The sequence below is a fragment of the Tursiops truncatus genome, chromosome 10 (assembly GCF_011762595.2).
Source record: "Tursiops truncatus isolate mTurTru1 chromosome 10, mTurTru1.mat.Y, whole genome shotgun sequence".
In the NCBI taxonomy this organism is placed as follows: Eukaryota; Metazoa; Chordata; class Mammalia; order Artiodactyla; family Delphinidae; genus Tursiops; species Tursiops truncatus.
The window spans coordinates 77,592,560-77,616,990 of NC_047043.1; the positions used below are offsets into that span (position 1 = coordinate 77,592,560).

Below are 24,431 nucleotides of genomic sequence, written 5' to 3' on the forward strand. Positions count from 1 at the left end.
TGTTGTTTTCCATCACAGCACTTTTCACAATTGGCAATTCCATATAACACATGTGTTTGCTTGTCTTCTGTCTCTCTCACTTGATCATCAATCCCACCACAGCAACTGCACATTTTCTATTGCATCCCTAATGCCTAGTGCCTGGCACTTTGCAGGTGCTCGACAAAGATTTGTTGAATAAACTAATGAGGGAATGAGTGATAAAGAGTTAATAGCTGGCCCTTGTTCACACATCAAAACCCAATCACTCCCTACTGTAAACTTCATAAAATCTTTGTAACCAATTGACCTGAAGCTCATTACTAATTTTTCTGTGCTAAGAAGATGAACTTGGGAATCATTCTACAGCTGATCTCAATAAAAGTTTTTAGAATCCAAATACGTATTAGAGGGGTCCAAGTCCCTGCACTGGGTCAAAGAGTCACGGGGCGGGCAGTTCTACAAAGGCCATAGCTTGTCCACGGCAATGTGACAATAAAGTGAAACAGCTGTTCGTACTGGAAAAACAGTTTGTTCTAAAAGACATTGTAGAGTGCTGTGATTCTAAATAGTTAAAGAAGAAAGACCATCAATTAGCAGGCTTTGTTCTGTAATGCCTTGCTTTTTCCTTCCCTCCCTCCCTCCCTCTCTCCTTCCTTCCTTCCTTCCCTCTCTCCACCCATTATTTTGTCCCTCCATTCATTCATAAATTCATTCATTCACCAAGGGTCTTCAATGCTGTAGGTACTGTGCTAAATGCTGGGGAAAACTCTGGTGAACAAGCTTTCTGACCTCCAACAGCTGATAACCTAGACAAGAAAAGCAGGCTACAACAATTCAGAGTGCTAGCTGCTGAAGCAGAATATTTTCAGGGTGACAGAGCTGAGGGGAGGGCCATCTGACTCAGTCATGTGAGGGGACGTGTGATTTTTCAAGGGCTTCTGAAAGGATGTGACATCTTGATTCAGGCCTGAAGGATGAGCAAGAGTCACCGATGTGAGGGAAGGTTCAGGGCAGCCACTTTGTGACACAGAGGTACCAGGGAGGAAAGAGAGTATTCTGGGTAAAGGTAAAAAAAGAGTATTTGCAAGAACTGGGAGACTTACTCCTTAAAACAAAGAGATGCATAACGTACATACTCACAATTCAAGTTGGATGGAAAAACCTCTGCGGCTATAAGTAAATTCATAGTCAGATTATAATACTATCAATAAGTTTTTTACGATAGTCGTTTTCGAAAGAATTAAAAGGTCATGTATTTTTTTAAACTCAGTCTCATGAGCATAATAATTCTAAAGTGAGTAAAACTGAGCAGTGAAAAGCTAAATAACTAGCCCAAAGTTGGCGGGTGATCTTAAAAGCCCAACATTGTGATACGTGGATAAGCTGAAGTGCTGGTCATCATCTGAATCCTCCATCAGGGGTCCACTGTACCAAAGAGAACTACCATTTGTGGAAGGCCTAAAATATACTAGGCACTGCACTGAATCCCTCACTTAATCCCACTTAATCCTCACTATGACATTCAGCAAAGTCTGCCATACAATTCCCATTTTGCAGATGAGCTAACTGGAGCCCAGAGATTTGAGGTCAATTTGCCAGAGCCACACACTGAATGGTCTTTTGTTTACAACACTCTGCTTTTAGGGCATAAACAAATGGGACAGGAATGTCTGGAAGGAGCATCTTCCGCTTCTCTAATAATTTTTCTCTGCGTCTGAAAGTCCAGGCTCTATCTTATGATATCATGAATGAACACTGATGCTCCTTCTCCTGCAGTCAACAGGCCCCTCAGTGAACAAAAAAGGTCCTCTGCAGTACTCCACCAAGACTCCCCACCAACCTCATGGCTTAAGGTCTGATCGTCAACCAACTAGACCAAGAATTTCATCTTCGGAAGTGGGTGGAGGTAGTCACCAGTACAGAGAATTATACTTTGATGCCAACTCTGCTGAAACAGTCTGGCCAAGCCAATAAAAATAGAAAAATGCACCTCAGGTGCATGTCGACATGGGAAGCAGTGGAATATAAAGGTTCAGAGCGTGTGTTGCAGAGGTCAGGCTGCTGGGCTTCAAATCCCAGCCTTATTACCTAGTGATTCTGTGAACCTGGGTGAATTAACCTAGCTAAGCCTCAAGCTACCTCAACTTTAAATGAGGATAAAAATTTAATTACGACATCAGAGAGTTATGGAAAGGTTAAATGAGGTCCTCCATATAAAAATATTCAACATAGTGCTTGATCCATAGCTTAATAAACAATGAGATGTATTCTTTTTATTATCATAGTATCAGGGCCACTGCACTGTATAACTCTAGAGGATGTCCCTCACATTGTAGCCTATGGGAATGGTACCCCTGGGGTTGTGCAGTGTACAACCTGTGTGACTGTGTATGACATCCCTGATGATCATGCTACTGTGGGTATGTGGAACTCGTGCTTCTCAAGGTGGACACTTGGATTACTTCTCATGAAGAGGAGGGTGCCATGTGCTACGTGCCTGGTGTGAAATACATCTTGCCAACAAACAGGTGGGTTTTTAATAGTGTCCAAGGGGGAAGCAAAAGGGAGAAATGCACACTCAAAAAGCAAGCAACAGTTCTGAGTTAGTTGTAAAGAATGGCTAAGAAGAAGAAAACCTCCCATAATGGGGTGGGGTGGGAGTCTCCAGCATCCGATTCACTGGGCTCTGAGACCGCCCTGGCATCCTACTGACGTCAGCTCAATGAGGGGAAGAAAGTCAAGACACGTGCATGCACAAAGTGCGTATCAGGTGAAATGGTAGCAGAGTTGAGTGGGTACAGAGGAGGTGAGAGCCAGAATGGAGGTGAAGGCTGATTAAGGGGAGCCTGAAGGGGGCTGTACTATCAAGTGACCACCCAATGTACTGTTTAACAAGGACGCTTTTGATCATGGAAGTAGGGGCAACTGATAATTACACTAGGCCTACTCCATGCATAAACCAGGACCGCTGTAGGCAAATAGGACGAGGGGCAAATCTGAAGATGGCTGCCCAACTGCTAACAACATTCCCTCGAAGGCTTGTGGATGTGGGGACGTTTGAAGAGAGGACTACCAGCACGCTTTGCAAATGAGGAACAACGGGTTCTAATGGGGCTTCTCCCTCCCCCATCCGGCTGCCCTGCACCTCCCTCTGTCCAATGCAGTGTCACGTGAGGGCCTCCCACAGTCCTCCAACCTCCCTCACCACCCAGGTCCACTGGCCTCAAACTCTCCACTTCGGGTTCAGGCAGATGAGAAAGCATGTTGGCAGGAGGGCAACTATCTGATCCACTATTCTTGCTGCTCCCCTCTGGTCAACTTCTAAATTTAGCCACAGGTCAGACTATCTTAGTAGGTCTCCTGTTCTTATATAGAGCTTGAGAGCAATATGTGAGGAAGGATTTAGAAAGATCGATCTGCATGGCACAGACAAAGATGTAAATTTCTAGGCACATTTCAGATGATCAGAGAGGAGGATTTCCTCAGTGCATATCTGGCAAGGTTTCTAGTTCTTGGGATTCAGAAGGAATTGTCAATGGAGCTTGCATTTTCCCAAATGGCACTAGCATTTTTAGAAGTTGGCTAAAGCATGAGCTGTCAGCTGAGATTCACTTCTGAACACTCTCTTACTTTGTGCTCCTTGGAGCAGTCACACAGGGTTGAGTTTGGCACGACATGAAGATGGAGAGGGAGAGGGAGGGAGCAGGCAGTGGTAGGTCTGAAGCAAGAATTACAAAGAGAATCAAGTGGTAACACACAGGCGGAGAGGGATGAAGACACCTCTTCTTCCTTCTCTATCTGACTCTGTCAATCCCCAAACCACTCGATTATTTCTAATTTTCTCAGAACAGCTTTGCACACTTATTATTCCCACTTGACCAATGGCAAACTCACAGTTCAGAAAATACAGCATCCTTGTTCTAAGTCTCACAGCTGAAATGTGGCAGTGCTGGTATATGAACCACGTCTGTAAAATTCTACGGCCTCTGGGGGTTCCCAGTAACTCGTGTGGCTCAAGTACAATTAATCTGAAATGTAACTGCTTTAGCGATTCCTCCCTGCCACAGTCTGGTGGAAGTAAAAACAAAAAAACCCCACCAAACTTTAGAAGGAAAATGAGCAAAAAAAAAAAAAAAAATTGAGTAGACAGAGAGGGTGAGAGTCCTAAAGAAAAGAGATGACTGAAAACAATGGAACTAATCCATCAGGAGGGTGAAGGAGAGGGAAGAACAGAGCTGGAAGGCTGAATACCTACAAGGGTTAAGAATGCAGTTGTAAGAAAACAAACCCCATTTAAAACTGCATCAGAAAGAATAAAATACCTAGGAATAAATTTAACCAAGGAGGTGAGAGATCTGTACATCGAAAACTACAAGACACTGATAAAAGAAACTGAAGAAGACCGAAATAAATGGAAAGATCTTCTGTGCTCATAGACTGGAAGAATTAATATTGTTAAAAGGTCCATACTGAGGCTCCGGCTTTGGAGGTCAGATCCCAGGGAGAGCACTGGGGTTGGCTGCGTGAACACAGCCTGCAGGGGGCTAGTGCACCACAGCTAGCTGGGAGGGAGCCCAGGGAAAAGTCTGGACCTGCCTAAGAGACAAGAGACCAGGGCGCGTGAGGAGAGGGGGTTCAGAGCACCGCCTAATCGAGCTCCAGAGACACGCGCGAGCCGCGGCTACCAGCAGGGACTCCAGAGATGGGCATGAGATGCTAAGGCTGCTGCTGCCGCCACCAAGAAGCCTGTGTGCGAGCACAGGTCACTGTCCACACCCCCCTTCCAGGGAGCCGGTGCAGCCTGCCACAGCCAGGGTCCCGGGATCCAGGGACAACTACCCCGGGAGAACGCACAGCGTGCCTCAGGCTGGTGCAACGTCATGCTGGCCTCTGCCGCCGCAGGCTCGCCCCGCACTCCGTGCCCCTCCTTCCCCCCAGCCTGAGTGAGACAGAGCCCCCTAATCAGCGGCTCCTTTAACCCTGTCCTGTCTGAGCGAAGAACAGACGCCCTCAGGCGACCTACACGCAGAGGCGGGGCCAAATCCAAAGCTGAACCCCAGGAGCTGTGCGAACAAAGAAGAGAAAGGGAAATCTCTCCCAGCAGCCTCAGAAGCAGCGGATTAAATCTCCAAAATCAACTTGCTGTACCCTGCATCTGTGGAATACCTGAATAGACAACGAATCATCCCAAAATTGAGGCAGCGGATTTTGGGAGCAACTGTAGACTTGGGGTTTTCTTTCTGCATCTAATTTGTTTCTGGTTTTATGTTATCTTAGTTTAGTATTTAGAGCTTGTTATCACTGGTAGATTTCTTTATTGATTTGTTTGCTCTCTTCCTTTATATATGTGTGTGTGTATATATATATATATATATATATATATATATGTTTTTTTCCTTTTTCTCTTTTTTTGAGTGTGTATGTGTATGCTTCTTTGTGTGATTTTGCCTGTATAGCTTTGCTTTTACCATTTGTCCTAGGTTTCTGTCTGTCTGGTATTTTTTTTGGTATACTTTTTAGCGCTTGTTATCATTGGTGGATTTGTTTTTTGGTTTGGTTGCCCTTTCCTTCCTTCCTTTCTTTTTTCTTTCCTTTCTTTTCCTTTCTTTCTTTTTCCTCTGTTTCATTACTTTAAAACTTTTATTTTTAATATTTTTTTTAATTTTAATAACTTTAATTAATTAATTTCTCCCTTTTCTTCTGAGCAATGTGGCTGACAGGGTCTTCGTGCTCCGGCCAGGTGTCAGGCCTGTGCCTCTGAGGTGGGAGAGCTGAGTTCAGGACACTGGTCCACCAGAGACCTCTTGGATCCACGTAATATCAAATGGTGAAAGCTCTCCCAGAGATCTCCATCTCAACGCTAAGATCCAGCTCCACTCAGCGACCAGCAAGCTACAGTGCTGGGCACCCTATGCCAAACAACTAGCAAGACAGGAACACAACCCCACCATTAGCAGAGAGGCTGCCTAAAATCATAATAAGCTCACAGACACCCCAAAACACACCACTGGACACAGTCCTGCCCACCAGAAACACAAGATCCAGCCTCATCCACCAGAACACAGGCATCAGTCCCCTCCTCCAGGAAGCCTACACAACCCACTAAATCAAAGTTACCCACTGGGGGCAGACAACAAAAACAACGGGAACTACAAACTTGCAGCCTGAAAAAAGGAGACCCCCAAACACAGTAAGTTAAGCAAAATGAGAAGACAGAGAAACACACAGCAGATGAAGGAGCAAGGTAAAAACCCACCAGACCAAACAAATGAGGAGGAAATAGGCAGTCTACCTGAAAAAGAATTCAGAGTAATGACAGTAAAGACGATCCAAAATTTTGGAAATAGAATGGAGAAAATACAAGAAACGTTTAACAAGGACCTAGAAGAACTAAAGAGCAAACAAACAATGATGAACAACACAATAAATGAAATTAAAAATTCTCTAGAAGGAATCAATGGCAGAATAACTGAGACAGATAAGTGAACTGGAAGATAAAATAGTGTAAATAACTACCACAGAGCAGAATAAAGAAAAAAGAACGAAGAGAATTGAGGACAGCCTCAGAGACCTCTGGAACAACATTAAACACACCAACATTCAAATTATAGGGGTCCCAGAAGAAGAAGAGAAAAAGAAAGGGACTGAGAAAATATTTGAAGAGATTATAGTTGAAAACTTCCCTAATATGGGAAAGGAAATAGTTAATCAAGACCAGGAAGTGCAGAGAGTCCCATACAGGATAAATCCAAGGAGAAACACGCCAAGACACATATTAATCAAACTATCAAAAATTAAATACAAAGAAAAAATATTAAAAGCAGCTAGGGAAAAACAAAAAATAACATAGAACGGAATCCCCATAAGGTTAACAGTTGATCTTTCAGAAGAAACTCTGCAAGCCAGAAGGGAGTGGCAGGACATATTTAAAGGGATAAAAGGGAAGAACCTACAACCAAGATTACTCTACCCAGCAAGGATCTCATCCAGATTCAACGCAGAAATTAAAACCTTTACAGACAAGCAAAAGCTAAGAGAATTCAGCACCACCAAACCAGCTTTACAACAAATGCTAAAGGAACTTTTCTAGACAGGAAGCACAAGAGAAGGAAAAGACCTACAATAACAAACTCAAAACAATTAAGAAAATGGTAATAGGAAAATACATACTGATAACTACCTTAAATGAAAATGGATTAAACGCTCCCACTAAAAGACACAGACTGGCTAAATGGATACAAAAACAAGACCCGTATACATGCTGTCTACAAGAGGCCCACTTCAGACCTAGGGACACATATAGACTGAAAGTGAGGGGATGGAAAACGATATTCCATGCAAGTGGAAATCACAGGAAAGCTGGAGTAGCAATTCTCATATCAGACAAAATAGACTTTAAAATAAAGACTATTAGAAGAGACAAAAAAGGACACTACATAATGATCAAGGGATTGATCCAAGAAGAAGATATAACAATTGTAAATATTTATGGACCCAACATAGGAGCACCTCAATACATAAGGCAAAGGCTAATAGCCATAAGGGGAAATCGACAGTAACACAATCACAGGAGGGATGTTAACACCCCACTTTCACCAATGGACAGATCATCCAAAATGAAAATAAATAAGGAAACACAAGCTTTAAATGATACATTAAACAAGATGCACTTAATTGATATTTACAGGACATCCCATCCAAAAACAACAGAATACACTTTCTTCTCAAGTGCTAATGGAAAATTCTCCAGGATAGATCATATCTTAAGAAAACTGAAATTGTATCAAGTATCTTTTCTGACCACAACGCTATGAGACTAGATATCAAGTACAGGAAAAGATCTGTAAAAAATACAAACACATGGAGGCCAAACAATACACTACTTAATAACCAAGAGATCACTGAAAAAATCAAAGAGGAAATCAAAAAATACCTAGAAACAAATAACAAGGAAAACACGACAACCTGAAACCTATGGGATGCAGCAAAAGCAGTTCTAAGAGGGAAGTTTATAGCAACACAATCCTACCTCAGGAAACAAGAAACATCGCAAATAAACAACCTACCCTTACACCTAAAGCAATTAGAGAAAGAAGAACAAAACCACCCCAAAGTTAGTAGAAGGAAAGAAATCATAAATATCAGATCAGAAATAAATGAAAAAGAAATGAAGGAAACAATAGCAAAGATCAATAAAACTAAAAGCTGGTCTTTGAGAAGGTAAACAAAATTGATAAACCATTAGCCAGACTCACCAAGAAAAAACGGGAGAAGACTCATATCAATAGAATTAGAAATTAAAAAGGAGAAGTAACAACAGACACTGCAGAAATACAAAGGATCATGAGAGGTTACTACAAGTAACTATATGCCGATAAAATGGACAGCCACGAAGAAATGGACAAATTATTAGAAAAGCACAACCTTCCGAGACAGAACCAGGAAGAAATAGAAAATATAAGCATACCAAACAGAAGCACTGAAATTGAGACTGTGATTAAAAATCTTCCAACAGGGCACCCCTGGTGGCGCAATGGTTGAGAGTCCGCCTGCCAATGCAGGGGACACAGGTTCGTGCCCTGGTCCGGGAAGATCCCACAGGCTGTGGAGCGGCTAGGCCCGTGAGCCATGGCTACTGAGCCTGCGCGTCCAGAGCCTGCGCGTCCTGAGCCTGTGCTCCGCCAAGAGAGAGGCCACAACAATGAGAGGCCCGCGTACCACAAAAAAAAAAAAAAAAGAAATCTTCCAACAAACAAAAGCCCAGGACCAGATGGCTTCACAGGTGAATTCTATCAAACATTTAGAGAAGAGCTAATACCTATCCTTCTCAAAGTCTTCCAAAATATAGCAGAGGGAGGAACACTCCCAAACTCATACTACGAGGCCACCATCACCCTGATTCCAAAACCAGACAAAGATGTCACAAAGAAAGAAAACTACAGGCCAATATCACTGATGAACAGAGACGCAAAAATCCTCAACAAAATTCTAGCAAACAGAATCCAACAGCACATTAAAAGGATCATACACCATGATCAAGTGGGGTTTACCCCAGGAATGCAAGGATTCTTCAGTATACACAAATCAATCAATGTGATAAACCATATTAACAAACTGAAGGAGAAAAACCATATGATCATCTCAATAGATGCAGAGAAAGCTTTTGACAAAATTCAAACCCATTTATGATAAAAACCTTCCAGAAAGCAGGCATAGAGGGAACTTACCTCAACAAATAAAGGCCATATATGACAAACCCACAGCCAACATCATTCTCAATGGTGAAAAAACTGAAACCATTTCCTTTACGATCAGGAGCAAGACAAGGTTGTCCATTCTCACCACTATTATTCAACATAGTTTTGGAATTTTTAGCCACAGCAATCAGAGAAGAAAAAGAAATAAAAGGAATCCAAATTGGAAAAGAAGTAAAGCTGTCACTGTTGGCAGATGACATGATACTATACATAGAGAATCCTAAAGATGCTACCAGAAAACTACTAGAGCTAATCAGTGAATGTGGTAAAGTAGCAGGATATAAAATTAATGCACAGAAATCTCTTCCTATATACTAATGATGAAAGATCTGAAAGAGAAATTAAGGAAACTCTCCCATTTACCACTGCACCAAAAAGAATAAAATACCTAGGAATAAACCTACCTAAGGAGACAAAAGACCTGTATGCAGAAAACTATAAGACACTGATGAAAGAAATTAAAGATGATACAAACAGACGGAGATATATACGATGTTCTGGGATTGGAAGAATCAACATTGTGAAAATGACTATACTTCCCAAAGCAATTTACAGATTCAATGTAATCCCTATCAAACTACCAATGGCATTCTTCACAGAACTAGAATGAAAAATATCACAATTTGTATGGAAACACAAAAGACCCCGAATAGCCAAAGCAATCTTGAGAAAGAAAAACGGAGCTGGAGGAATCAGGCTCCTTGACTTCAGACTATACTACAATGCTACAGTAATCAAGAAAGTATGATACTGGCACAAAAACAGAAATATAGATCAATGGAACAACAGGATAGAAAGCCCAGAGAGAAACCCACGCACATATGGTCACCTTACTTTTGATAAAGGAGGCAAGGATATACAATGGAGAAAAGACAGCCTCTTCAATGTGGTGCTGGGAGAAGTGGACAGCTACATGTGAAAGAATGAAATTAGGACACTCACTAACACCATACACAAAAATAAACTCAAAATGGATTAAAGACCTAAAAGTAAGGCCAGACACTATAAAACTCTTAGAGGAAAACATAGGCAGAACGCTCTATGACACAAATCACAGCAAGACCCTTTTTGACCCACCTCCTAGAGAAATGGAAATAAAAACAAAAATAAACAAATGGGACCTAATGGAACTTAAATGCTTTTGCACAGCAAAGGAAACCATAAACAAGATGAAAAGACACCCCTCAGAATGGGAGAAATATTTGCAAATGAAGCAACTGACAAAGGATTAATCTCCAAAATTTACAAGCAGCTCATGCAGTTCAATATCAAACAAACAAACAAACAATCCAACAGTGGGCAGAAGATCTAAACAGACATTTCTCCAAAGAAGATACATGGATTGCCAACAAACACATGAGAGAATGCTCAACATCACTAATCATTAGAGAAACACAAATCAAAACCACAATGAGGTATCACCTCACACCAGCCAGAATGGCCATCATCAAAAAATCTACAAAGAATAAATGCTGGAGAGGGTGTGGAGAAAAGGGAACCCTCCTGCACTGTTGGTGGGAATGTAAATTGATACAGCCACTATGGAGAACAGTATGGAGGTTCCTTAAAAAACTAAAAATAGAACTACCATACAACCCAGCAATCCCACTACTGGGCATATACCCTGAGAAAACCATAATTCTAAAAGAGTCATGTACCACAATGTTCATTGCAGCTCTATTTACAATAGCCAAGACAAGGAAGCAACCTAAGTGTCCATCGACTGATGAATGGATAAACAAGATGTGGCACATACATACAATGGAATATTACTCAGCCATAAAAAGAAACGAGGGCTTCCCTGGTGGTGCAGTGGTTGACAGTCTGCCTGCTGATGCAGGGGACACGGGTTCGTGCCCCGGTCCGGAAAGATCCCATATGCCGCAGAGTGGCTGGGCCCATGAGCCATGGCCGCTGAGCCTGCACATCTGGAGCCTGTGCTCCACAACAGGAGAGGCCACAACAGTGAGAGGCCCACGTACCGCAAAAAAAAAGAAACGAAACTGTGTTATTTGTAGTGAGGTGGATGGACCGAGAGTCTGTCATACAGAGTGAAGTAAGTCAGGAAGAGAAAAACAAATACCGTGTGCTAACACATACATATGGAATCTAAAAAAAAAAAAAAGGTTCTGAAGAACCAAGGGGCAGGACAGGAATAAGGACGCAGACGTAGAGAATGGACTTGAGGGTACAGGGAGGGGGAAGGGTAAGCTGGGATGAAGTGAGAGAGTGGCATGGACAGATATACACTACCAAATGTAAAATAGATAGCTACTGGGAAGCAGCTGCAAAGCACAGGCAGATCAGCCCGGTGCTTTGTGACCACTTAGAGGGGTGGGATAGGGAGGGAGATGCAAGAGGGAGGAGATATGGGGATATATGTATATGTATTACTAATTCATTTTCTTATAAAGCAGAAACTAACACACCATTGTAAGGCTATTATACTCCAATAAAGATGTTAAAAAAAGAAAGGAAAAAAGAAAAAAAAATTGCATTCTCTTTCATATGTAGCTTTAACCTATGTAATTAGAGTCCTAATTTACTTTTTTTAAGGGGGGGAAAACACACACACACACACACACACACACACACATACACACACACACACACACACAAGGCCCATACTACCCAAAGCACCACATGCAGAAGAATGAAACTGGACTCCAACCTTACACCATACCCCAAATTAACTCAAAATGGATTAAAGACTGGAACGTAAAACCTGACCACAAAAGTCCTATACATAGGGGCGAGCTCCTTGACATCAGTCTTGGCAATGAGTTTTTGGATCTGACACCAAACCAAAGGCAGCAAAATCGAAAATAAACAAGTCGGACTACATCAAACTAAAAATGGGCAAAGGACCTGAAGAGCCATTTCTCAAAAAAAAAACCATACAAATGGCCAACAGATATATGAAAAGGTGCTCAACATCACTAATCATCAGGGGAATGTAAATCAAAACCACAACGAGATATCACCTCACACCTGTTGGAATGACTATTACCAAAAAGACAAGAAACAACAAACGTTAGCAAGATCCTTGCTAACAGAACACTTATGTACTGTTGGTGGGGATATAAGTTGGTGCAGCCACTCTGGAAAACAGTCCGGAGGTTCCTCCAAAAACTTAAAAATAGAGCTACCATACGATCTAGCAATTCCACTTCTGGTGGTTTACCTGAAGGAAATAAAATCACTAACTCGAAAAGATATACTCACCCCCATGTTCACGCAGCATTATTTACAATAGCCACAATACGGAAACATCCTAAGTGTCCAATGATGGATGAATGGATAAAGAAAATGGGATAGAAAGAAAAAAAAATATATGAATATAATTCAGCCATTAAAAAGAAGGAAATCTTGCCATCTGTGACAACACGGATGAACCCTGAGGGCATTATGCTAAGTGACATAAATAGACAAATACTGTAGGTCTCATTTATATGTGGAATAATCTGAAAACAAAACAAACTCAGAAAGATTGCTGGCTGCCAGAGGTGGGGGGAAGGCACAGAGTACGTGAAGGTAAAAGTAAAGGTGGTCAAAAGGTACAAACTTCCAGTAGTAAGAGAAATAAATCCTAGGGATGTAATGTACAGCATGGTGACTACAGTTAACAATACTGTACATTAAACTTGGAAGTTGCGAAGACAGTAGATCTTAAAAGTTCTCACCACAAGAAAAAAAAATTGTAACTCTGTGAGGTGATCAAAGGTAACTGTGACATAGCTGTTAATACTAAGTACACTTACTATAGTAATCATTTTGTAATATACACATATGTCAAATCACCAGGTTTTCACTTAAAGTTAATACAACATTATATGCCAATTATATCTCAATAAAAACAGGGGGAAAAGTGGCAACGCCGTTAGCATTTGCATAAAAAAAGGAAAAAGAAAGCAGCTGCAATATCTCATAATGGTTTAAGAGAATTAACTTAGGATCAAGCCTTGTTTCTTCCACCTGCTAGGTGTGTAACATTTGGACAAATGACATTGGCCCTCCAAACCTCAGTTTCCTTGATTGCAAAATGGGATAATAATAATACCCACTTCCTCTTTTTAAACCACTTAGTGGTTAAAAAGATTAAGTGAGGTGATGAATGTAAAGCACTTAGCCCAGTGCCGGGCACTGTCACGCCTGTCCTGAAAACCATTCCCAGTGGGAAACTCCTGTCTTACTATGCCTGTCTCTGAATCTTTTACAACTTGTACTTTGTTTCATTCCAATGTCAGTAGATACGGTTTTGCTTTTTAATATCCTTTCCCCCCTTTTCTACAAATCAATCTTCTGTACTGGAAACAAAGGTTCCCTCCTACTAATGTCCTATCCTTGCTGGCCAGGCCATTCCCCAGGGACACTTAGTGTTTTCTTTAACTATACATTAACCTGGGGCAGGAGAAAAACAAGTCTATTTCTGCATCAATGGAGCAGTTCTTCAGATGCCCTCAGGTTTTCAAATGCTGGAAATCCTTCGCTCATTAATCAGGGTTTCAAATGAGTGCCTGTCTTCTAGCTGATGGCCAAAGCTGTGGAAGGAGGAAAAAACCCAGAGTAGGTCCTACCTAGAGTCTGCCCCTAGTGGCTGTCTGAACTCATCCAGAATGACCACGTCTGAATATACATATTTAAAATATTTCTTCCATCTCCCCCTCCTTCTGGGAAAGTTATCTTTATGCATTTGGCTCAAGGCCTGTTCAACTTTTTCTGGAGGTAGCCAGATTTGGAACACTCAAGAACGCAGACGTCGGAACGGCAGAAAAAGGAGGAGCTCTCCCACCATTGCTGGAGTGAACTGTTGGCCGTCTGACAGCAAACCTTTTGGGAAAGAGCCAGCCTTGTCACCATGCTGGAGGGCTTCATGGGGGAACGGATGTGATGATAGCAAAGGGGTTGAGCGAAACACTGGCAGGTGCCCACTTCCTGGCTCTACTTACTTCTTGCCATTCATCTGCCCTCCAAGCGTAGAGTGGACACAGCGGGGCTTGGCAGGCGCGCTCTGACTCCGGTCTAGTGTATGGGTTGCACTCGGTCTCTCCGGCTATTTTGTGTGTTCCCAGCTGACAGCCCACATTTCTCCGCCGCACGCCTTGGCCACAGGACACTGAGCACTAAAAGGACAAGAGTGCGTAAGTGGGAGCTTCGGGTCATTTGGGGGAGGGAGTGATCATCGGGGTGGAGAGGGTCACAGATCTGGGGACCGCATTCCTAATCCAATGACCCTCACAGCTATCACAAGGCTTTCTAATTTCCAGTGAAAGGGACCCAAGAGAATGTCTTAAATCTGCAAACTCACTGCCTATCAGAGGCGGTTGAGTGAGGAAGAGACTCAAGTTAGGGGGAAATCTTTCAGGTTAACAAAACTCTTGGACAGTGGAATAGGCTAGGGGAGATCATTCTGAGACATTCAGTACAACCTAGAAGTAGTGCTGCCATGTGAAATGAAAATCCCAAATGATTTCTATCCTGGAAGGTTGAAGGGTCTTGAAAATTGGAGATACTGTTCTGTAGAAGAGAATTTCTTGGCAGATGGAAAATATAACTCAAGGAGAGTAAATCACTGAAGCTTTTAGGGCCTTAAAAATAGAATTAGTTTCTTCCATCTCTTCTTCTTCTTGCTCCTATTCCTGGAGATAGGGAAATCTTTTTTTTTTTAACTATGGAATTCGTTAAAGTATTTGTATCTATTTACAACCTCGGATGAATATACAAAAAATAAAAGCTGACAAAAAAAAAAAAAAAATTTCCTCGGGTGTTGTGTTTTCAGTCCGTGAAAAATACTGTTAATCAGGCTGAAACATTTTGTTGACCAAGCTGCACAACACCCTATTAATCTGTAATTAACTTTCCTCTAAATTAATTTTTTTAATGGTTTCCTCATTGCTGGGTTTCATAATCGCACTTATGGTCAGGCCAAGAATTACTGTCTTTATTAAGCTTTTGACATTCAGAAACTAAAGGCAACATCTGACTGGAAAGAACAGCCTATTACTTCACTTAGCTATTAAAAACTGTTTCTAAGTTTTTGTGATAGCTCAGCTGCCATTCATTTGTCTAATTGAGAAAACAAGCTTAACATACACTAAAGCCATATTCCTAAGAGGATGTCTTGGTAAAGAATAGAATCACGCTTTTAAATTAGACAAAAATTCTTGTCCAATTAACCTGCAGCAGGAGTCATCGTTCTCTGAGGCTAATGGGAATTTACTAACAAGAAGCACACGCTAATGAATTCTGCTGCATAATAATATTATTTCCGTTTCAGATTCTAAGAAAATAGGTGGTAGTGTTTAGAAGGCATCTTGGGAAATAATATCATTTCAGATGAGTCTACGCCAGGCAGGAGCTTAAATGTTCACATCAAAGCTAGCTGAAGAGAAGGAAATATTTTGGAGCAACATAGCTACTATTGTTTGGGTTTAATTGTATTAATTGGATTGAATGAGTTTGTGACCCACAAGGAACCAGACTTTTAACGTCATTATGTTCTTGGTGGAATGAGAGGGTGCCTGATTGCCTTGTGTACGGAGGATGGCCATTTAATACTTATGGGAGCTACGTGTATATTTCCCATTGATTACACAGGAAATGGATGAACTGCAACATAGGAGAGTTAGCACACGAATGACAGAAATCATCAGCAACCACTGACAATAAACAACAACCAAAATACCCTTTGGCTATTTGAATTTGTGGTCTTAAAAAAATAAAACAGTACCCTTCCGGAACAATGTATCCAAATGGAAACACAAGGAAAAAATAAGAACAATTAAGTAAACAAATTTGAGTTTGTCATAGAGCTAATACATATTCAAAATCTCATAAGGCTTTAATAAGGTAAAGAAAAAGGAAAAAAATGTTAAAGGCTTTCAGGGTGTATACTATTCAGGCTCTAAGTAAATGAAACTTCTTTTTGATGCTATTGTTTGTTACTGAGTAAATTATTACTTACAGTTCAGCAAAGGCAAGGTATTAAGAGCCATAAGCAACCTGTATTTTAAAAATTATTTCTACAATGTTCGATATTTTTTCAAAAGATAAAGGAAGTTTCAGTGACACAGTATGTCACTGTGGCTTCCGATTTTCATAGTGTCAAAGCTAGCCCTGAATTAACACATTCAAAAGTTTCGACAGGACTTATATGCACAGTAAGGTGTAAGCCCTGCCTCTGTGAATACAGCATCCATGGTAATCTTTGTTCAAAATGAAGTATACTGCATCAGAGTTACTTCTCCGTGTTTAACTTTTCTTCCTGTGCTGTCTCAGGGGAGGCAACATTTTGCATACAGAGACAGCCAGGCTTGCTTGGTGAATTCTGAGAGATTTGTGCGGAAGCCCCATGAATAAAACAGCATCAAAAAGACCTCTGCATGACCCTGGAGGTGCTGATGGTGGTGGTGTGTGCACGTGTGCGTGCTTAATTCTTCTTGTTTTATTTAGTCCACCTTTAAGTTATTCTGCAGAAGGAAGAGGTTGAGCGGTGTCTATTAACATGCCCCCCCTCCTCTGTCCCATCTATCATTTCTGCATGGCAGTCTATTTGTGCCGGTTTGAGAGTAGATGTTTTTAGTTCCAAACTACTGAGCTGGGAGCTGTGTTTCACCTCTCTGTACTCCCTACTGTGCAATGCTAGTATGCAGAACTCACCGATTTAAAGGGGAAATGATGCTTATTTCCATAGATTAAAAAAAATCTCTATGGAACTTCTGATGTTTAGGGAATTGTAGTATACACTTGAAAACCTGGAAAGAATTTTACATACTTTTTTCCAGTACAACTATTGCAACCATGGCAGTGACATTATTTAAAAGGAGGGATTAGTTTGAAAAATAAGTATATGAACCAACTTTAATAAATAATAACTGGTAACAACAATAGCAAACTTAGTAAGCATTTACTAGCCGAGGCTCTATTCTAGGGTTTCTCAACCTAATAATTCATTTTTGTTGGGGGGTGTCCTGTGCATTGTAGAAAGTTTAGGAGCATCCCTGGACTCTACCCTAGTACGTGTCAGCTGCATTTCCCCTCCTCTGCCAAAGTGAGATAACCAAAACTGTCTCTAGACACTGCCAAACGTCCCAAGAGATACAAAATCACTGCCAGTTGAGACCTTAGTTCTATGCTAAGCATCTTGCATAAAATATCTTTCATACTTCCTAGTAAACCTTTTAAGTAGATACTCCACAAATAAATAAAGCAAAGAACAGAGATAATCACCCTAACTCAAGCAAAAACTAAAACAGAAAATAGTCCAAGTAAATTCTATCCTAGGCAATAAACCAAAGCTACCGTGGATTACAATTTGGCTTCCAGTTTTAAAATATGGTGCTAATATTATGCAGGCTCTTGTACATTAGCAAGAGTGTGGGTGAAAAGCCTGTATTCAAACAATTCAACATCAATGCTTGCAGTTCAAATACAAAGTAACAAGAAAGCACAGATCACTAAGGCAACTCTAGTTCTCATCACTGACCATGTGCATATGGTTTCCCTGACTTCTCAAAGGACACACGCTACATATTTGCCATGTTTCTCCATTAGACACTTGCAGAATACTTCAGAATCAGACACCACAACCAAGCTGCTCTCATTGTAATTACAAGAAAAATCCCAACCAAAAATGGCTGGTAGGTTCATAATGCAATCTGCCAGTTACCATTTTGGCATGAGCACTGAAGAGCTTTTAAAAATTAAGTATTTCTCTGAATTTAAGACACCACTGATACCGAGACACAGTATTACATTTTGTATCACTCAGAAAGAAAACAAGGGCAACCAATTAAATCACGGCCTTCCATTGGTTGTTAGGCCCATCCTGACCACAGAAATCTCAAAATATGAAAGAAACAGGCATCTCAGGATTGAATGAATTCATGATTGATAAATGATGATAAAGTGTTACTTTCATTCTACTCTGATGATTTATTGTTTAGTCCTAATCTTCATTTGTTTGAAAAGCCTTTCTATAGGAACAGGACACATTAAAAAATTTTTATTCTGGAATTCTGTTTTTTTTTTTTTTTTTTTTTTTTTTGCGGTACGCGGGCCTCTCACTGTTGCGGCCTCTCCCGTTGCGGAGCACAGGCTCCGGATGCGCAGGCTCAGCGGCCATGGTTCACGGGCCCAGCCGCTCCGCGGCACGTGGGATCTTCGCGGACTGGGGCACGAACCCGTATCCCCTGCATCGGCAGGCGGACTCTCAACCACTGCGCCACCACGGAAACCCCAATGCTTTTGAATCATGTGACTACAAAGCCTTCACATTTACCAAGCTGAATCAATAAATGGATGCTGATTGCGTCTGAAAATTTCATCCCTCAGCTCTTGATCAAAATCATGTAAACAAACTGAACATGACCTTTTGAAAAAAAATGCTTTCAAACTTTATTGAGGATGTTTTCCAATAAAAACTATTCTTTTTTTGGAAAAATGTCCTTGACACATTCCAGATTTTCAAAAGATGTAAAAGTGAAACATTCCGCTTTAAACCTCAAAACACCAATTCTGAGGGAGAGACAAAGAAGATTAGCAAGGCTATACTAGTTTCCTATCCCAATATTCTATATGCCTTGTTATCGTCACACATTTTGACATGATGAGAAATTGCAATAATTATTCTCCCTACCTTGAAGATGAGATGACTAGAATATAGCTACCAGCAGAAAACAGAACCACCAGACATAAAACTTGCTAAATATTGTTGCAAATGAATAATCGTTATTCTTGCTTTATGTTACTGCCTTAGGGATATTTCTGTTTACTATGGGATCATTAGTAAACCAATAACCTTTAATCATGCAGACTGTCTTTCTCCATCAAACTCTGGGTCTGATTATTCTCAGGTATGCTTCTAAATTGCACAAATTGGATTTTACCCATGCAGCATCTTGTCTTGCCTGCTTTTATAATTCATTTCTATAAATCGAATCAGAGCATTAGAAAGTTGGCCACAGATCATTACATAACTCTGTTTACTTGCATTTTCCACAAAGGTAACTAGACTTTTCTAAGCAATCCTTTTGAACAGGTGCGGGTCTTTTCTGGGGAGGGATTCCGATAATCCTATTACCTTATGTTTGAAAAAACCCCAAGGGTTCAAACCTAATCATCGCAGCTTTGTGAACAATTTTAGACTTCGCATCAAGATCACAGGATACTAGAGTAAAACTCACTCTGTGTTTACCAATAAAGAGTGAAAGATTCTTTTAATCATCCTTTTATTGAATGAATTGGCCTTTATAATGAATACCATTTACATACTCTCAACTTAATATTCAGGACAAGATGCAAATAGTAGATATGTCCAAGGGACATAAAGAAAAGTAACAGAGCATGAAAGTGTGCAAGAGGACAAGCTAATTAGTGTGGTATCTTAAATAATGTTAGCTGTAGGCTTTTACATGCATTGAATAGCTCCCAAAATAAAAAGGGCTGGAAGTTACAGATGACACTAGTCACTTAAGACGAACCATTAAGGATGACCAGTATGAAATACTGCCTAGAAATCTGGTCCCTTAAGGAAGCCAGAGGAGGAGTTAGCTCTGGCTGGGCACAGATGCTTTGATGGTTAAAACAAAAATAAAAACAAAACATGATCATCATGATAAAAGCATTGAGGGATGAGGCTCCCCTGCTGGGGAGTGATGCAGGCCATGTTTTATTTCTCTGTGAAGAGAATAAGACTGTGAGGTATGGGAGACGATGATGGCAGCTCAGGGCATTTAAGAAAAATTCACGTTTCTAGAAGAATTTTCTATTAGTCATGTTCAAATGGAGGATTCTCAATTCCTCCTCATGCTAACACACCTGTGCAAAGCTTCTTTGGGGTATCAGGAATCAAGAACCAGGCCCTGAAAGCATCAATTCTAGAGGCTGCTAACCTCGAACCTAGTTTTCTATTGATTCTCCGGAGTACCTTCATACATCTCCACTGCATAGGAGAGCTACAAATTCAGTAAAACCTTCCTGAATCAAATTAATGGAGAGAAAGGCCACACTGAATACAGACTATGTGAAAAGAAATTGGGTCTTATTACTTTTAAGTAAGCACCTCAACCAAGCTGAGGAAATGGACAAGTGTGGAGTGACAAGATCTACTTTAAGGGCCAGATATGAGTGACTTTTGTTCACCCCTCAATTGTTTATAGGTAAACAGAAGCTTCTCAAATTCCCTCCTGAATTCAATAGGGAAACTCTCCCACCCAGTTCCTGACTAGGTTACCAAAGGTTTAGAATTAGTAGAGTCTAACTGTAGTCAGTTTCTTGGGTACTTACTCTCCTTCCCCATTGGATATACACACATCACACTCATCCAAGTAAAAAAAATATTACTTCTGAGATCTTATTAGATTTAAGACCCCAGAGCTAGGTACATGGCATTCATTACTGCTTTAAATCCTCATAAGAGCTATATGAAGTCAGCTCGGCAAGGTCAAACAAATCACCCAAGGTTGCAGAGCTAGGAAATGACGGAGAACTTCCCCATCTGTCCCCCACCTCTATTGTATACAAGCTAACAGGCAGAGAAGTATTCTTGAATACTTTATATTGACAGCCTTTTCTTTAAGAACCTCAAAGGTAAATTCAGACTCAATTCCTGCCAGGTAACAGAGTCAACCTTACTAGAATCTGAATTAGTGGTTTTTTAAGTGGTAAACAGTAATAAAAATGCCATCAACGAAGGATTGAGGGGCTACTCCGTCCTAGACGGCTGACATCTACATCTACCACCGCTTAATCCTCACAACCCTCACAACTGTCCTACTGTAGATGGTATCCAAAGTGCCAAGGGCTGAAGCCCCTTGCCCAAGGTCCCACAGCTGGCGACATAAAGCTGTTTCCCTCCCTGTCCCCAAGCTCCCCTCTGAAAAACCGAAACCGCGCAGGGAAACAAGCCAGCACACGGGTGTCAGCCGTGTGGCCGAAGGTAAGGAAGCAGTCACGAGAGGAGAAGCGTTGCTCACCTGACTCCACGCGCCAGCCTTCCACTTGGGGCATCTTCCTCCTCGGCACTTTCTGTGCCCATTTGGCTTAGCAAGGTGTTTACAGTAATCACTTTCTAAATGACTTCCATCTTTTGCCATGCAGTAAACATTTCGTTGTTTATGCCCTCGACCACAAGAGACAGAACACTGAAATATAAAGCAATGGCAAGGTTGTTTTTTTTTTTTAAATCACAAGGAATTTGATAAAAACCTGTGTCGTGAGATGTTACGATCATGCCTAACGAGAGTCACCACTCCCCCCTTTTGCAGTGCCATTTTGGATAACACCTCAAGGCTCAACACGGAAGGAAGGCAGCAATGGAGAAAACCATGTGGACAGCATGACAGCAGGAATCCTGTTTAGTATCTTGGGTCACTCAAGAACGAGGGTAAATCCTGGTAATTTAGGCCAAAAATGAAGCCCACGAACCTGAAATTACCATGAAATTCTGATTTACAGAAGTCCTACTATGAATTAGTTAGGATTCCTTTCAGACATCTCACTTCGTGCAATCGCTGATCAAGACATTTCTTCAACAAACTACCTCACAATTCACTCTTTTGGATAAAGGTGTGTTTCCAAATTCAGCTGTGTCCCATTTCCTAGTGAACTGATTTAAGGAAACTCTTCTACCATTTTTCAGAGGAGAAGCTCTCATTTTCCCAGTCCATTGGAAAGGAGGTGAAAAAGGCATGTTAGAAACTGAAAGGTAAGCTAGCAGGTGGGTCAGTGCCAAGTTTGGGAGGGAGGCATTACCTTTCAACTTTGATCTGCAGGTTCACTGAACTGTTTTAATGTGACCTTGTCTGACCACATCTAAGAAACTTGACTTTGATTTCAGAGTAGGTTTCTCAGAAAGGTTTAGGAATCAAAGGGCTCATGGCGTCAGGACAAAAATTTGATATGACAGCTTCTTGTGGAATAGGCAAGAGGCTGGCCCCCATGAGTCTGCTGAGATATTCAACGTCCATTGCCTCATTAGCGATTACAGAAGTCATTACCACTTGGATCATAAGCTTACTGGCTCCCGTTTTCAAGACACATTATTTCCCAATATAATGTCCTTACATGTCAGAGGGAAATGGGCTTAACAATGAAGAGCAAAATGTGAAAACACAACAAAAATAGATTTCAAGTGCCATTTCCTTCTACTCAATGTTTCTAATTCCCCTGCTAACTCTGTGATTTTGTTAACTTAAATGGCCAGAGTACCCTTTTATGCCTAATAGGTAAATAGCACCATGTAAAACATGTAGCCTAACATAAATCCAAACACTATTACCAAGCAAGCTCAAAGTGCTCCCATTCGTAAATGTGTCAGATGCGTTTTTCTAGTAAACATAAACCATTATAAAAATTCCAATAGCAGCTGCTAGAGAAATTTAAAATATGTATATTAATATGTTTGGCTATAACTTTTAACTTTAGGAGATGGAAACGTTGTTTTGAGCTCTCATCTTGTGAGTATTATGATTTGGAGTAGTCATTCTGGCACTCTTAATAGAGTATACAGTGTGGAAGGAAAGAGCTGAATTTAGATATCTACACCAAAACAAAAATATCCATCCTTCAACGTACAGTGTTTTGATGTATATAAAGGCTTTGGGCTATAATTCGAGAAGGCTTTTAGAATGAACCTCCAAGAAGTATACCTATAAACCAATTGTCTAATGACTTACACACAGATAATCCCTGTTACCAGTGACTATTTTAATATTTAAAAATGTTACTTCCACCAAAAAATAAAGGCACAGTTAGAATCTGAGGTGAGATCACTTGTTTATTCAGCAAACATTTATTGAGCACCTACTAAGTTTCATACGTTACGCAAAGTGCTGGGAGTACAGTGATAAGTAAAACTGATATAATTCCAGCCCTCATGGAGTTTACGGACCAGTGAGGGAGGCCAGCATTAATCAAGTGATGACAAAAATAAATATATACATGCTAACTGAGATGAGTACTCTGAAGAAAACAAGCTGGAGTGGTTGCAAGAGGGCTCCCTGAGGCATTCCCTGGGGCCAGACCATGCAGAGCTCATAGGTCATAATAATATATTTCATTCTCCACGAGAGGGAAAATCACTGAGGAGATTTAAGTTGGGATAAGACACAGTCTGATTTTTCTTTCAAAAATTCTACTTTGACTACCGGCTAGGCAATGAGTGGAAATACAGCATAAGTGGAAACAAGAAAACTGCTCAGGAAGCTAATGCATTTGTCCAAGCAAGAGGTGATGGTGGCATAGATTAGGGTGCAGAGTGGAGGGGTGAAGGAAGTTGGTGAATTGAAGACGCATTTTTTGAAGTAGAAATGATAATTCCTGATGGATCAGCTGTGGGGTGTAGGGGAGAGGGCAGATCTCCCCTCCCAGGAGGGAAGGTCTCCTGGGTTTCTGGTATGGGCAACTGGATACACAGTGATGACATGAATACAGATGGGAAAAACTGCATTGGGAGTCAAGAATATATTACTTCGTAGGAAATGAGCTGAACTTAAAGGATATGGATTCATGGGTGGTAATGTGCTTGATTATGGTGAAGAAATAGACATAGTTGTCTTATTAATCAGATGAACATGGGTCAACTTAAAGCAAGTCTACCTTGAAGGATCATCATTTCAATATACAAACAGTCCAGACAAGCTGTCCCTTAGTACGGAGGGGAGAAAGAGAATTGGTGGAAATGCTGATTTAGTAATCTACCCATTGATCTGTCAGTTCCATGAGGGCAGGGATTACGGAAGTTTTGTTCATCACTATACTCCAGCACTTTGCATAATTCTTGGAACTTAGTAGGTGCTCAGTAAATGTTGAATACACAAATGAAACAAATCCCATTTAGTGGTCGCTGGAAGAGATAACCGAAAAGTAGGGAGCAATCTACAGAGGCAGAATTAGAAAAGGCACAGCTTTCTCCCACTTATTGGGTGCCAGTCACTGCTCTAAGACTTTATATACATTCTCTCATTTAATCATTCCAATAACCATAGAGACAGATACTATTACTGGAGACAAATGGTGTTTTCAAAATGGCATAACCAAAATGCTTTGTATGTATATATCTCTTCCCACATGACTCCAATCCAAGTGGCTAGATGTCTGTTGGGAACATAACAGCACCATGAAAATAATTAAGTTGTCAACAACATCACTGATAATAATTCATCCGAGGGGCACCACTGGTGCCACCAACAT

At 40.9% G+C, this 24,431-nt stretch overlaps 1 protein-coding gene across 18 annotated transcripts in view; it reads right to left on the bottom strand.

Annotated features, from left to right (window-relative positions):
• The window catches only part of ADAMTS9 (ADAM metallopeptidase with thrombospondin type 1 motif 9), a 232,660-nt gene that overhangs the window by 94,651 nt on the left and 113,578 nt on the right, over nt 1–24,431 (bottom strand). For 17 of the 18 annotated variants that reach the window (XR_012334666.1, XR_012334665.1, XR_012334680.1 and 14 more), the window contains 2 exons: nt 21,215–21,382; nt 14,189–14,362 (listed from right to left, as the gene is read on the bottom strand). Coding sequence is in view for 1 of the 18 variants with exons in the window: in XM_073811332.1 (XP_073667433.1) it covers nt 14,189–14,362; nt 21,215–21,382 (342 nt within the window). In the remaining 17 variants the exon portion in view is untranslated. The remainder of the gene's footprint in view (nt 1–14,188; nt 14,363–21,214; nt 21,383–24,431) is intronic. The other variant, XR_012334677.1, reaches the window with a different exon arrangement.